At 40.7% G+C, this 16,209-nt stretch overlaps 1 protein-coding gene across 5 annotated transcripts in view; it reads left to right on the top strand.

Moving 5' to 3' along the window:
- Positions 1–16,209, top strand: part of fsip1 (fibrous sheath interacting protein 1) — a 43,830-nt gene that overhangs the window by 8,365 nt on the left and 19,256 nt on the right. For 4 of the 5 annotated variants that reach the window (XM_079692614.1, XM_079692613.1, XM_079692612.1 and 1 more), the window contains exon 9: positions 9,256–9,408. The exons of the other annotated variant lie outside the window; for it this stretch is intronic. In XM_079692614.1, the coding sequence (XP_079548740.1) occupies positions 9,256–9,408 (153 nt within the window). The remainder of the gene's footprint in view (positions 1–9,255; positions 9,409–16,209) is intronic. 5 annotated transcript variants of the gene reach the window in all.

Raw genomic sequence — 16,209 nt, 5'->3', positions numbered from 1 at the left:
AATGGCAGCGGAAAAGCTTTGGTCACGTTATGTTCCTCTAAAATGTAGGTTAGTGCCTATTTGACATCATCAAGAGAAGGCTGTGTTAGAATCCAAGATAGACAGTCAGGATACAAGCTAACCTTAACATATTCATCAGGTTCAAAAGTTTGATGAAGAGAAACAAAACAGAACTAGAAAGTAGAAGAAAAAAAAGTAAAAATGTGTTTCTTTTTATTAGCAATTACAGCAGAAAGACAAAAAGAACTGATCGTCTTTGCTATAAGGAAGACACTGTCCTCACTGGAATATGATGTTCATGTCCCTACTGAAATATTGGAAATATGATATTTCACAACAGAAATGGATCTGAGAAGTTTGGCTCCAGCACTTTTCAACTTGGTAACCAACTTGCCAGTGAATTGATGTTGTTTTTTTTTCAACAGTACATTACCGTGAACAAGTTCGAATTCAAATATATGCTGGTATGAAAGTTTAATATCATCCTTGCGGCCTTTGTGGCTCACATATTTTTGCAGTACTCTGGCTTTACAGCTGCATGGTGAGAACTAAGATGTCAGGTTTGTCATGTGGCATGCTTGCTGTTTTTCACAAGGTTAACTTGGCTGAGAAGAATTGACTCCACACCCTTCCCCACCCTATAATTCCCATGAGACCCAGTTTATTGTCATCTTATAAATGCCTCTCCCATTGGTGTTATCCACAGAAGCAGTAAGTGGTTCTAAGAGATTTATTTTCCTGTTATGGTTGAAATCTAACTTTCAACTGTTCCACCCATTATAACACTAGTAGATTATTCAGTCAAAATAAAATGTGCTTAAAGTATTCGCTAATATTCTGCCTCTATGATCCAAAATATGTAACATTCAAGCCTCTTAGAATATTATCACAACCCATTATTATTTGTAAAAGAATGCATGTTGTTGCAAGTTGTCAGCAGTGCACAGTTCCATATTTGATCTCTCATTATAAAAGCATCGCCTCATTGTGCAAGACTTTTGGAAGCTGAATTGTTGGTCAAATAGTGTGCCTGACGAACAGCATGTGTCACTCAGACACAAGAAGTAAAAAAAACAACTAATGAGGCAAAGATGGTTTTTCCCTCCAGATGCTTCCGATAAATATTTATCATGGCGTGCTTCTTAAGCTCTTTGTTCACATTTATTTTATCTGTGTCATTATTTGGCGAACCCTTAAATGACCTTGTTTTAGCAAAGAGAGGTTGTGTGGAGATGACCAGATGAGTTTCTCTTAACCATAGTAAAAGCAATAGGCTGTGGAGAATTTACTATCATTTGGAGGAATCACAGATGCAAGACTTTCCAAACCCAAGCAGTGAAAACTTCAAACAGACCGAAAAAAGATTCAACCTTTGATTGCTCTTTGCATTCTGCTTAGATACTGAGAACCCACAGGTGGTGTGGAAATGTAAACCCACAATCACATTCAACATGTTTTTTTGATTGAAATGTGATTGCTCCAGACCACCCTCAGTTCTTAAAAAAAAGAATAAAGTCCAGATGAAGTGAATCTTCTAATACTTCAGGAATGTTTAGCAATCATCAAGTTATCAAACTCTGACCTACTCGGATGTAAAATCATGAACTCTGGAGGAGGAAAAAAGAAAGTGATACAAACATATCTGGGACATTTTATAAGATGGCAACCTTCACGTTGTCTTTTATGAAGCAGTAATCAGACAGATTTTAGGTCTGGCTTCAGGCCAAAGAATAACAGTGTTAAAAGAGTTAAGTGGTACAGGATACAAATGATTTGCACTACCTTGCACTAAGCATGCAGGTAGGTATATAATGTCTATGGCAGACATCTGTGTTACAGCACCTTTGTTTCACAACTTTGCAGATTTTTGGAGGTCATAGTTGGGCAAAATGTCAGTCTGAGAGGTGGAGAAAGAAATACGGCAAAAAGAAAGAAGTCGTGATTTCTCAGCTTTAGCTTCCGAACAGCTTACCGCTGAGCTCTCACAGGGAGTGCTCGTGGCGAGGCATGTGGACAGGCCTTGGCAGGAAGCCTGGGTCCACGTGGCACAGCTAGAGCTCTCCCATACTTCAGATTTGCAGAGAATAAGAGAGGAGAGAGAAACAGAGGAAAAGAGGGGAGCGTGTTGTTCTGAACAACACCAGACATCTGGGCCAGGCTCTCCTTCATCATAACATCAGTGTCCCTCTGCAATGCGTAGACAAGGGTCATTGACAAGACATGTCCTCAAAATAAGGGAGGGATATTTTCCAGTCAATAGGAATCAGTTTCTGAAAAGTCAGTCTTTCAATCAGTTACCAATAATATCATGAAGTACACAACAGCACTTCATTTGTGAAGTTCGCAATGTTCCTGACGATTGATGATTCGAGCAGTCGACTGCACTTCATTTAATTGTAAATTACATTTTGTTCTCTTTTAAAAGTGGATTTTCAAAGAAATGCATTCCATAATACTGCACTTCCACTAAATATAAAATGACCACAATGAATTGTAATTAAATCAATACCTCAGTTAAAAACTATAAAAGAAAAAGAAAGAATAAAATTGATGTTTTATTGGATTTTATTAAGTTACCAAATAAGATAGTGAATAACAACATGCTGTTTTCATCATTTGTGTAGCCTGTTTTTTAATGATTGGATGACTTAATGAAACCAGCAGACATGTATCAATACAACAAAGGCCGCGAAAGTCAAGACCAATGAGACATTTTGTAGCTATACTTATAATAATACAAGCTGCTGTTAGAAATTGGCTAGCGTCCACATCACAAGGAAAAACCCATTAAATGTTTTTCCTTTTGTTTGAATTGTGCAACTCTTTGCATCATGTTTGCAAAAAATGTCTTTCTTTCCCTTCAGCTTGTCCATTTATATTTGTTTTTAGTTACTTTAAGTTATAAAGACCTGGTTGAAAATGACACATGTTGTATGAATTACTTTGCAGTGTGTAGTAGCGTTCATAATTGTACACTTCCTTGGATAAGCTGTCCTAGAGCATGCTGCCTCTGTTTAGCTCGTCCTGTGTGAACAAGTTCATCAAACTCTTTCAGAGGTTTTTGCTTTGGGTCAGGCAGTCCACCCAAACACCTCATGTAAGAGGGAGGCTGGGGTACAGCTTTTTTTGCCATAATTATACACATAAGTATTGCCGCTAGGCTAGGTTTTTAAAGTAGTGAGTCCCGGGAACATTTGAGAATATAAAACGTGTTTTTTTTTACACACAAGCTGATCTTCTAATACGAGGTCTGAAACCTAAATGTGTTATAATACAAAAGATGAATAACATCTGAAATTATGTAAACACAACCATGAAACCTGAATAAGGCAGTGGTAAAAAACCTACACTCAGAGTTTTAGGGTTGAAATTAAATGGCACAAATCGATGCCAATTCACACACGGTGCTCTGAACAAATCAGTGTTGGCGATTGTGCAGAGAAGAAATTACCGTAAAAATGGTCTGCTGTTATCAGAATCAAAATACCTTTATTAGTCCCACAGAGGGGAAATGTACGTTGTTACAGCAGAAAAAGAGCCACAGACAGCTTAATGTTACATTACATGCATTAAAAATTGATAAGTCCAATAAAAAAAATGTTGATATAATAAAAAATATAATTAAAAAAAAAGGTTACACAATTTACAAAATACATCCTGTAACAGTTCTTAGGATTTAGTAGCCAGGTATATATTGCACCAGGCACGTGCACACAGACATCATAGTGGGCTTGAGCCTGCCCTTTTTCTTCCTCCAGAGAAAGTGCCCTTCTTTTCTCCCTTTTTGAAAAAATAAAAAAATCGACATATATCTACTGCTGTTTGCGCACAGTTTCCCTTTCGAAAAATATATTGATTGAATACAAAAATAAAAATATCAGGTCGGGAGATTAGACTGAAGTTCCGATGCTCTCTCTACCCTCCCTCCCTCCCTCCCTCCACGTCTCGCGCACAGCGGTGTGGACATCGGCAGTCACTTCAGACAGACAGGTAGCAGCACCTCCCATTTACTGTCCCATGTTATGCCGGCTTTTCTTGGCTTGTCAGAAGGTCAGTGATGATGAACAAATGACTGAACTGACAGTGTCTCAAGTTTACAGCTAATTAGCCAGAAGACAAAAAAATATATAGTTAACTAAGGTAGGCTACTAGCTAATGGATAAGTTAGCTCAAGGTTTAACTATAGCATTTAGACACTAGGGCCGTCCCTCCCTACAGGAAGATCACGCAGACTGCGTGGGGCCTCACCTTGCGGAGGGGGCCTACTTGCTGAGGGAGCCTCAACTGAGACGCAAATGCGGCACACCTATGCGCTTATGCGGCGCAATTAGTGTTGCGCGGCACGGTTTCGCCGCTGCGAGGCTCCACTAGCATTGTGCATTGTGAATACTAAAGAAGGCCATTGTCTCTGTGTTAACTGATTATTTTTGTCGAATTCTGTATTAAACAAGTGTGTGAGTCTGAGGGTATTAAAATAAATTGGTCAGTAAGTCAAGGATGTGCAACTATTTTTAACTTTTTGTTTTAAAACATTTTTTATAAATGATTATGGGAAGTGCCCTTTTTCTCACTTGAGCTCCCGCCCCCCAAAATGTCTGTGCACGTCCCTCTATTGCAAAGTTATTAACGGCATATACATATATATTGCACATATAGCACATATTGCACATAGTTGGTTGGTGTGTGTGCAATGGGCAAGGGGTGTATAGTCTGTGGTGTGTGTGTGTGTGTGTGTGTGTGTGTGTGTGGGGGGGGGGGGGGTGTGTGTGTCTACTAGGGGCTGTGCTGGTTGTATAGTCTGACCGCTGCAGGAAGGAAGGACCTGCGGTATCTCTCCGTGAGACAGCGGGGGTGCAGCAGCCTGTCGCTGAAGGAGCTCCAGTGAAGACAGGGTGTCTTGGAGGGGGTGGGACACATTGTCCAGCAGGGAGGACAGCTTGGATGCCATTCTCCTGTCTCCCACCACCTCCACAATGTACAGTGTCCTACAGTGTCCACCCCCCCCCCCCCCCCCCTTCCACACACACTACTGAATTGAATAACGCCTTGGATTATCAGAAACAAACAAATGTAATGTGAATGCGTCACACGCGTACCTCACAACATCACAGACACATTGCAGAAGGACACTTATATAAGAGTTACCTAATTGCTGGTTTTCATTGCTTGTCTTGTTTTCCTGATGTATCTGAGAATACATCTGCCTGAAAGTATCCAGCTGTTATAATTATCTAATCGCACCACAGATACAACCAAATGTTGGATGATCATTTGATAATTGAGCAGAGAAAACATTTCCCTTCAACTTTATTCTTTTGGAAATCAGCAGAACATCAATCAACAGTCAAACATTGCAGATGTGTCAAACAACCACTTAATAAGATCATTCTATTTAGTGGTTGTCATTGTTAATGTATTCCTGCAGAGAATCCAATCAAAGAGTGTATCACAAGATGTGAATAACAACTTAATCAAATGCATGCTTGATTAAACTTATCTGATCTAAACAGTCTTCCAATGATGGTTTGCTCACAGCAATTGGCAAATCATTCCTGTTTTCTTATTGTGGGCAAGTAAGTCAGATCCTGAGGTGAAACAAGGACAGCTCTTCGGGCGTTGTCATATCACGAATGAATGACCTTTTCCTATTTTTCTTAACATTCATGGCGCACTTGGCAGTCAGCGTAATAGCAACAATGATGCCTTTTACATCAACTCGTGGCACTAATGCAAACTCAAAGTCTAAAGCTTACACTTAATATTTCATCATTAGAATGGCGTAGTTTTGTCTCAAAAAGTCATTATGTTTGACAAGTTTTTCAATCTGGAAGAAAACAAACATCTTTGTGGCCTCCCAGCGGTCTTGTGAAACAGATAGAAGGTAATGGGATCATTGCCTTAAACATCATGTCAAGTGGCAACTCTGAGGAGAGCCAATTACCAGCGTTTTGCTGATGTTCAGATAAGCTTAACCTTGGTCTCTGCTGGAAGTCACTCTGTGTAACCTCATCCAGAGTCAAAGGTATCGCACATTCAACAAGAGGAAGCTCAAGAAACTGCAATGTATTGGGACAATCACTGAAGTCTGTAAAGGCCAAGAAACATTATTCCCTAGAATGCTCCAAGAAGTGAATCATTACTACAATGTGCCAATGCCTTGATCTAAATGTATTTCATTAATTTATTATTACTGATTAATCCTTTTTATATTTAGGAACACTGTGAACAAAGTGCTGCAAATAATAACTTATAAGCTACAAGTCTTCAGTGAAAAAAGAAAATGAACCCTGTGTCAGGTTAACGCTTATGAGCTCATACAGCTTTCAATTGTCAGTTGTCAAAGCAAGTACATGAACATAGCAGTATTATAGGGTTGCCAAGAATATCACATCTGTTTTATCTTGGCATTTCATTTCAAGCATTGGAACCAATATGTGCTGCAGATCAACCTTGCATGAAACTTTTATATCCATCCATCCATCTTCTCCCGCTTATCCGTGGTCGGGTCGCGGGGGTAGCAGTTCCAGCAGAGAGCCCCAAACGTTCCTTTCCCTGGCCACATCAACCAGCTCTGACTGGGGGATCCTAAGGCGCTCCCAGGCCAGCGAAGAGATATAATCCCTCCACCTGGTCCTAGGTCTACCCCTTGGTCTCTTCCCAGCTGGACGTGGCGCCCAGGTGGAATCCTTACTAGGTGCCCGAACCACCTCAACTGGCTCCTTTCGACGCGAAGGAGGAGCGGTTCAACTCTGAGTCCCTCCCGGATGACTGAACTTCTCACCTTATCCCTAAGGGAGACGCCAGCCACCCTGCGGAGAAAACCCATCTCGGCCGCTTGTCGTTATTCAACTTTTATAACAAAGTATTATTTGCTATGGCATCAGGGATGGCAATATTGGTAGTTTTGCCTCTTTGGTCCAAACTGAAAGCGCCTCCAATATAAAGGATTTTATTGTTTTCTTTTTAAAAAAAATTATGAAGATTCTGCTGTTTTTATTTTAGTTCTTGATCTTTTCAATAGCCTCTATGTCATGTGACAGTGACCCCAAATCAATGAGGCATTTCATGACTAACCTGGGCTATATTTTAGGCCACTTTTTATTTTATATTAATATTGTATTGAACATTTAGAAAATGTTTATTGAAATTATTTTAGCATAAATCAAATCAAGTTTTATTTATAAGACACATTTAAAAGCGATTTTTGGTCGAGCCAAAGTGCTGTACATGTAATAAAAACACATCACTACAATCACAATAAAAGACAATAAATTACAACAGATATATAAAAGAATAATTCCACATACATAGCAGCTTAGCATGGAGGTTTTGAAAATAACATGGGTTTTGTGGCATTCAAACAGTAATTTATTGATTGTCCCGAAGTGAAGCCCTGTGGTCCCGAGTGAATGCTCGGATGTGAGCTAACCAGCCAATGACTGCTGACAGTCTGTGAAACTAAGTAAGAAGACTCTGCTGGATCTGGAGGGAAAATCTGTAGAATTTCCAACCTAAAACTAACTTCACCGCGCTCTTCCTTTGCTGTAATTAGGGTCAAATCAGTGAGGTTTATACAAAGAGCATGTGGACTTTCCCCTCACACTCACCAGAACTCACGGGGTGTTCATTTAGCCACAGAGAATTGGTTTAGTAAGAAAATATGTGACATGCCAAATTCATTCAAACATTGGTCAGTGATATCTTTATCACTGCTTAGCCCTGAAGACAATTTTAAAGTTTGCCATCTATTGTTTTTAAAAGTAGGGCAGCTGTCGTTTCCAAATTAAATAAACGGTTTCTCCCAAAGATTTGGGCTTTTTAGAAGCGTGCATTTAGTGGTGTGAGGACGGTGGTAAAGCTAGACTTACATTTTTATTTTTCCTGGTTGGAACGCCGCGTTTTTCATTCTGGCGCACGACAGGAGTCTGATCCCGATGTAGTGCTGTCTTTTGTAGTCTGGATGAGGGAATCCTAACTGAAGGGCTTGAATAACGACCACTTGAAAGAGTCTTCAGATAGAAGCTATCATTATTTCCCTAAAAGGAAGACACTGGTAGGTGAGGCCACACGCAGTAAGGAAACATCTTCTTTTTATTGCCAAGGTTTAAATATTAAAAGATAAGCCTAAAGTCTGTGTAAATGCAACATGTGGCATTAGTGGAGTAGGCATGTCTGTTTTTCTTATTAACAAGGGCTGAATCATTTATTTAGGCAGGTTCCTCCGAACATCCTGGCTCCAGTTAACCAAACTCCCCCCTACCCCGGTTTAACTAAGATTACATCCCATCATAAACATGTCATAATAGATTTAGTAAATCAGAGCTTTTAGCTGGGTGCCGCCGTCTCCGATAACCTACTATTTTTGCTGTACGCAAGTTGATTTTGAGATGTGGACATTTTATGAAATATCCGTCATTTCCACATTATCAGATCATGCATACACCTCCCTGGCATCCAGACTAACCAAGAGTGATGGGGATTCCAACCGCATGGCGCTGGGCTGACACTCCAAAAGAGCCCTGCGGTTGGCAGCATCCTCCCAGACCCAACCATCTTTTCAATCTAGTTGCTGCTTTTATAGAGTATCTGTATATTTTTAGAGGAAGAATTGTGACTGTACCACAGGTCGCTCACTGGTCAGGTTCTACAGTGTTGTCCTCTTCGCCATGTTTTTCCATCATTAGGATGTGAACATTTGACGTATCCTTTTAGATTTGCAACAATAATGCACCTTTTCCATCAGCTGCTGTTCATCATACTAAGTCTGCAGAGCTATTCCTTCTTCGAGGCCTCTCAACGATCAGCTGTCTGTGGAAGGCCCTCCACTGCAGGACTCTCCCATTTCCTCCTGACCCAGTTTCAACGTTTGCATTGGATGCAGTCTTCATTTTGTAAACCCAGTGCACCAAAGCCAAAAATGTGTGATTTATGTTGGACCCCATGTGAACTGGAGCTGTAGTCGAGGTATTGGGCTTTCTCGTGTCTTATAACGTGCTTGTGAAATCAGTAAAAAAAAAGGAAAGAAGATTGCTGTTCATCGTTAAAACACAACAATGATGGTATATGGACTTCTTCAAATGGCACATTTTCACTTGAATTGATCATGATGAAATGTCATATGATTTTGATTGCTATTTAAAAGTTTCCTAGAACAAACTGCAAGTGAAGCTCCAGGAGAGAATCCAATAAGCCCTTCAACATGTGATATTAGATGTTTGTTCCCTTTGAGAACCATTCGTGTCTGTTATGTGTCAGGGCCGTGGCTTAGAGGTTGGCTGGAAGTGTGATGGGGACCCGCAGCCAGGAGAGAAGGCCCTGCAGGATATAAAGGAGAGGAGAGGGCAGGAGAGGAGGCTCCAAGAGATCCAACAGCAGCTGGAGATCCTGGGCCAGGGCCAACATATGACTGTGAGTTCAAAGCAGCTACATTCAGTCAAACACACACACACACACACACACACACACACACACACACACACACACACACACACACACACACACACACACACACACACACACACACACACACACACACACACACACACACACACACACACACACACACACACACACACCCACCCACACACACACACACACACACACACACACACACACACACACACACACACACACACACACACACACACACACACACACACACACACACACACACACACACACACACACGCACGCGCGCACACACACAAAAACACGCTCAAATTCACACAAGCACTTACATCCACTGTTTGTGTTGTCGTTATGACATGTGTGTGACAAATTATTACAAGTGCACAGCCCATTGTGTCATTCTCACAGAGGGAAGATAAAAGCAAATGAAATATTTGCAGGCCCATACTTTTCCTCCAGTTTTCTTCTCTCTTATTGGACCAATAAATTCAACTCTTGTTTTGTTTCAAATGCACGGTTTGATTTACATTTGTTTTTAGAGAGGAGATAAATATCTCTCTCTGCTTTGCACAAGGTCTGATATGAGGGCGAGGACGGTCGTATACTCCACTGATAGCCTTTTGTTCTCCACTGTGTTTCATTGCTTTCTATCATTCTTTTTCTGAGATTGGATGTCCGCCCTCTGCAGTGTTCCCTAGAAACCATTGAGCTCAGTCTGCTTTAAGGAGCCTCTGCAGAGTTACAGCCACAGAAATCTTGTTCTTTCCCCCCATAGTCTGTAGCTAAAGACACAACGCAAGAATGTGAGGAGAACAAAAGCTGGATAGCTCTAATTTCTGCTTTCTCTGACATTTATGACTTTATATTTTGTGCGAAAGAGAGGAAAACATTTGAGATTGGTTCGACTTTGTCATTGTACCAATGGCATAGTTTCTCCCCGTCATGCACAACTAAGAACATGTTTGCTTTTTCACAGTGCTGCTACACATTTAAATGCGTTATGCTTAAGTTCACCAACACATCAGTTCTCCCAGCAATGAACCGCAACATGATGCATATATTCCTAATATAAACATAAAAGATGCTTACAAAGAGTGTGGTAATAAAAACTTTTAAGTGGCAGCCACACCCTACATCAAACAAGGCACCATGCCAGGCAACAAAACCTATTTCTGGCCCAACTAACTTTTTGCGCTAATTAAGCCAATAGCTCAAAACCTATTTCTGGCCCAACTAACTTTTTGCGCTAATTAAGCCAATAGCTCAAAACCTATTTCTGGCCCAACTAACTTTTTGCGCTAATTAAGCCTATAGCTCAAAACCTATTTTTGGCCCAACTAACTTTTTGTGTTAATTAAGCCTAGCTCTGTTTGAGGAAGCCGTTCTCTCATTATGATCACAAAACATCAAAACCACCAGTGTCTTAACCTATACAGTGAGCTGGTGTCTCACTTTATTTAAAAACTCTCACTCAATGATTGAACCCAGCGAGGGACTGCAATGTAAACAGCACACTCGCTGTGTGTATTTCTTTGTGCCACTGGGCTTGTTTTGTAGTTGGAAAAGATTTATTCGTACAGGATTTGTCTGGGAGGGCATTCTTGAACAGTTTCACACAGCCCCAGTTTACTCATAAAGTTGATTTGTGTAACGTCCGTAACTCAAATGTCTTCTCACAGATTATTAGTACCTGACCTGTTTGTACAATCTGCACTTTGTGGATGGTTCCCCGATGTATTTTAAGAGCATGATTACTAAGAAAAGATCAGTTTTTGAATTGAATAAGAAGAGGTTCTTATCTTCTATCTTTTTAAAAGACCAATGACCGTCCCATTCCATTAAATGATTTGAACATTTACAAAAAAAAGAACAATACAAGCTTGCCCTGAGAATGCTATTTGTTTTTTTCAAGAAGTAGTGTTTACTTGCAGTCGGTGATGACAAAAGTCTAGAATTTGTTAGAAATAAGTAAAAGAAAATGTTTACGTTCACACACAAGCATATATTGGATATGAGATTTTTTTCCCTCCAAATTGAAAGTATGCAGCTCTATGTTTAGTCTGGCCTGCTGCTGGAGTGTAGCACGTACAGTAAAAATGGAAAATGTTAAAAGGTTGGCCTTATACTGTAACAGTGACCACAGACTCTCTGCTCTATCTCAGTTGAATTTATTCCAGCGTATGATGTTAAGATTTCAAGTGTTTGTCTTGAGATCTACCTGATTTACCTTTCAGCCGTGATTTATTAAAACAAACGCTCTGTTTTGGTTGGATTCAGATCTAAGAGCTGCTATTCTGTGCGTCATACCGGCTTTTCCTTTCTCTCGATCCAAACAAAAATCTCATTCCATTGAAATCATCTCCTTGCCAAATAATCTCTTCTCTCACCTTTCAGGGTTTTTTCCCCCTCTCACTGTTAATAATATTTACCTGAGCAGAAAGGCCTTAGATATTTGTGTTAAGACTTACTCCTCTTTTTAAATAAACAGGACACATTTCCAGAAAAAAAGAGATCACTACGGTTATGTTCAACTGGTAAAGCTAAACTGTGATGCTTAACATCTGATCCGGTGCTAATTTTCCTGAAACCTCATTTGGCTAAACTCCTGGATCCACTGCTAAAGGAAGGACAACTCAACATTTACAGTAAGGCCGGATGGTTCCAAGTGGGCACTCCTTGCTAACATCATTAATCATGCACTCTTTGTCAGTGCACTTTCCCTTGTACATGAGAAATACACAGTATTTTTAAGCTATATATTTTTTCACTGATTTCTTCAAAAATATCTTGGCAATGTTTGAGCTCTTAAGATCTGTTTGGGATATATTTTATATTAAAAACAATAATAAGTACAGTGACTAATAAACAACTATTATATCCTTGTGTAATACAAAATGTTAACATTAAACTTTGTAAAGACACCCATAAAGTCTACATTTGTTGGGTTCAGGTCAGGTTTACCATAAAAGAGAAACCCTGAAGAAAAGAGATCTTTCTCTCTCAGCTTCTCCCCCCCTCTTCTCTGCTCTTCATCCCACCTTTGGCTACTGGCTTTTAGCTTTTGGCTTGTCACACTGTCTTCTCTTGTTTGCCACTTTATGATCTCCTGAAATAGAGACCGTATTGTGTATGGTTCTATACAAGTCTCTACGTTTATTGTGTCACTGTGTGGTAGACACATGGCCATAGATGTTTATTTTATAAAAAATATGGTATTGTGATATGCGGTAACTATGACCCCCCCCCCCCCTCTATACACGGCTTTAAGAATAATCTGTCCATTGCGCTTAACTTAGCACACTATCATGTTGTATCGCCATCTGTTGGTATCTGTAAATGCTACTAGCTATACAAACTGTAGTCAATGTAAATATGCCATATGATGTCCTCTTTGTTTTTCTGTCATGTTTGTATTCATGTTGGAACCTACTTGCAGCAGGTCACCATTGAAAAAGAGGTCAATGATCTCAATGGGTTTTCACCTGAATAAATAAAGGTTTTGAATTGAATTGAATTGAGAGCTAAGGCTGTTCATAACCTGAACAAACACAACTTTTTATCGTTGGTTTTCATTTAGCGTCTCAATCACAACAGCACAGTAAAGTGTTACGGCCCGTCCACACGGCAACGTGCGTTGTTTCAACGGAGACGCTTCCCATTCACTTTGAATGGGGTGACGTCAGGCTTTGCCGAACTGCATTGTGGTTCCGTTGCGTCGCTTAAAAAGTTGAGAAAAGTTCAACTTTTCAAGCTTCGACGGAAGCGTCAGCCAATCAAATCATATGGCAGCACAAGCGCTAGCCAATCAAACCGTGTGCTTGTGTGATTGGTTGTTGGTCGCGTGCCAGACACGCCCACCGGCAAGCTTCAACGCACGCTGCCGTGTGGACGTACCGTACCGTAAGTCACATCCATATTTGTATGTGAAATTAAGGGTTGAGGTTTGAATATTGGAATCCAGCCAGGAATATTATAGATTGGCATTAATATGAAATGTCTCGGGCAAATTACAATTTCCATTATCTTTCATTTGACAAATTGTGTTTTTGTTTTTTAACCTTGATGCATTTAAGGTGATGAAATCAGTATACTAGAGGAGAAAGTGTTGCAGACTTGCCTTGTGAGTTGGTCTCAACATCTGAAGTGTAATGAATAGAATTCCTTCCTACACTGGTGGAAAACTGCCCCTATTGGTCTCTGGCCGATAAAGTGAGGTATGTGACTGATGTCAGTGACCTTGAAAGCTGAGCAGCCCACACTTCTGGTAAGCCTGCTCTGCACCTTGTACAGGAGCCAATGGGGAGCTGTACAGAGGTGGTCCATTGAAACACAGTTCTGGCTTTGTCAGAATCGTCTCCAAGTGGGAAACTGATATAGAACAGTGAGCAGGAACCTTGATCTTTTACGGAAGGTCAGAGGTTTACCCATCCTACCATTGGTTGTTGGGAGAAGAACAGGACCCCTTCCTGTATAGAGGGCAAACGGAGCACTAAACTCACAGGCAACATTGGTGCCATTCAGGTCCAGAAAAGGAAGAGGAGTGACAAATTACAATGTTAAAGTCAGAATGGCTGCACTGTAAAGAGTTGCTAAATAGGTCAGTGAACGAGGTTTTCCCTAGCACTTACTCTCTCTGCACATGGCTGTGTGTGGATACAGGCCAGACTGAGACTGATACAATAATCCCGCAGGGTCTGGACAACAGGTGGGAAAGTTACAGCATGGGGAGCAGTTTGAGACGTCTGGAGCTATTATGCTGGCATACTGACAATAACCAGACATATCGTGCTTATGGATTTAGTTGACCCCAACTTTATCTGACTCACTGATTTCAGTGATTGAGTCAGTTCAAAACCGATGTGCCTGTGGCAAAAGCTGTTCTGATCTTTGTAAAATCGTGATAATAGTAGTATATTATTTAATAATGTGTCAGGTTCATGAGCAGCCACGTCAAATATGTTTCCTCAGTGATGCATTGTTGTTCCGATTCAATCAATCAGAATGTACTCAACTCTAGTAGCAGGGAAGCATTGCAGAAAGTGAGGGAGCAATATTAGGGGGGAAACGTTGAATATGCAGCAGTGTTTGAATGCACTAAAACAAAATACAAATTATAAAACTGTTTTATTCTCATGAACAGGCATCGCTTTCTGTCCCATACATCCGTAATAACTCATTGCTATTTATATCTTAGTAAGTGTTAGGTAAGTTTGTGTATGTATAACAATGGTGCTAGTGTTCTGTTTTTCCATAAATCTGTCAGAGGCCCCTAACTTTCCTCAACAAGAGTTGTCAGTCTTATGCGAGTCTATAGATTCCCCACCTCCGGCTTGTATTTCACACTTTAATGCCAGAGGATGTATGTTTGGGAGTAGCACCAAACCAGCCCGAACTGTAACAGCTCACAAAGCTACACACTTTCCTACCCCCCTATAAAAAAAAACCTTTGTGTACTGTATGCATGTGTGTGTACATTTTGTCTTGAAGTGCGTTTGCATGCACGAAAGCCACTTACGGTACGTCCACACGGCAGCGTCGCCTGGTTCAACGGAGACGCTTCCAGTTCACATTGAATCGGGTGACGTCACGCTTTGCCAAACTGCATTGTGGTTCCGTCGCTTTGCCTCCGTTGCTCGCTTCGAAAGTTGAGAAAAGTTCAACTTTTCAAGCATCGACGGAAGCGCCAGCCAATCAAATCATATGCCAGTACAAGCTCTAGCCAATCAAACCGCGTGCTTGTGTGTCCGGGGCGGGAGATTAATGTGATTGGTTGTTGGTACCACGCCAGACACGCCCACCGGCAAGCTTCAACGCGACGCTGCCGTGTGGACATACCGTTGGGGCAGATTTAAAACAGAAGCTTTTCCAGTTCTGGTAAAAGTTTTATCTTTTCCTGCTCTATTCATCTGTTTCCTTGGAATTAGCCTGATGATAATGTTGTGATGACAAATTTACAACAAGGTTCAACATTGTCTCAGAGATAAAAGGGTACTCTCTGGAATCACCTCAATCAAACATCATATGTTTGCTTTGGATAGCTTCCCTGTTTCCACAGCCCTTTTCTGTAATAAAAAGGGTGTCCATTAGGAAGCTGCCTGAACCCCAGGACTGTCAAGAGCAGAAATAGCTGAAACACGTTGTTAAACTGACTCATTAAAGAGAAGACAGACAGAAAAAACACATCTTTGACCCCCAAGACACCCTTGGCCTCCGTAAATTTAAGGGCACCTGAGGTCAACCACTTTAAGAGTCGCAGCATTTTGTCACGGCAGTTAAAAAACATTTTCTTTCATTTATCTCTGTTGGAGAGGAACTTGTAGTTCCTAACTAACTAGCTAGAACTGATTAATGGTATTTCTGGCCATCAAAACTCAGTCGTGAACTTTTTTATTGCCTCGTTCACAAAGACTAAAACACTGACCTGCCTGGAAACGATCACTGATTTTTTTGTGCCGAAGTTCTCAAGCTGCAGTAATGGCTCACTTATAGTTGTGGGAAATGTATGTTACAGTTGCAAGCTAAATATGTTTTTCTGTTAGCGGAGTGTTGATTGTAGTGTATCCAAGATGTGGTCTTCTGTCCATAGGTCATTAAAGAGTAACATGGCCCAACCTGTCATGACCTTCAGGGTGTCATTACATGCAGAAGGACTTTGAACATGGAAAGGATTTGTCTGTGAGAGATGTCTGTTGTAACAACGTGCTTTAACCACCAGGTGTCCCTTTCTATCAGCTGTGCACCGTTATGGTGTAAATATACCAATATACCGATTGGATCAAATATAAAAGTCAGCCGAATTAG

This window comes from Notothenia rossii, assembly GCF_949606895.1.
Source record: "Notothenia rossii genome assembly, chromosome: 7".
Lineage (NCBI taxonomy): Eukaryota > Metazoa > Chordata > Actinopteri > Perciformes > Nototheniidae > Notothenia > Notothenia rossii.
This window is presented reverse-complemented; position numbering and strand designations above follow the sequence as displayed.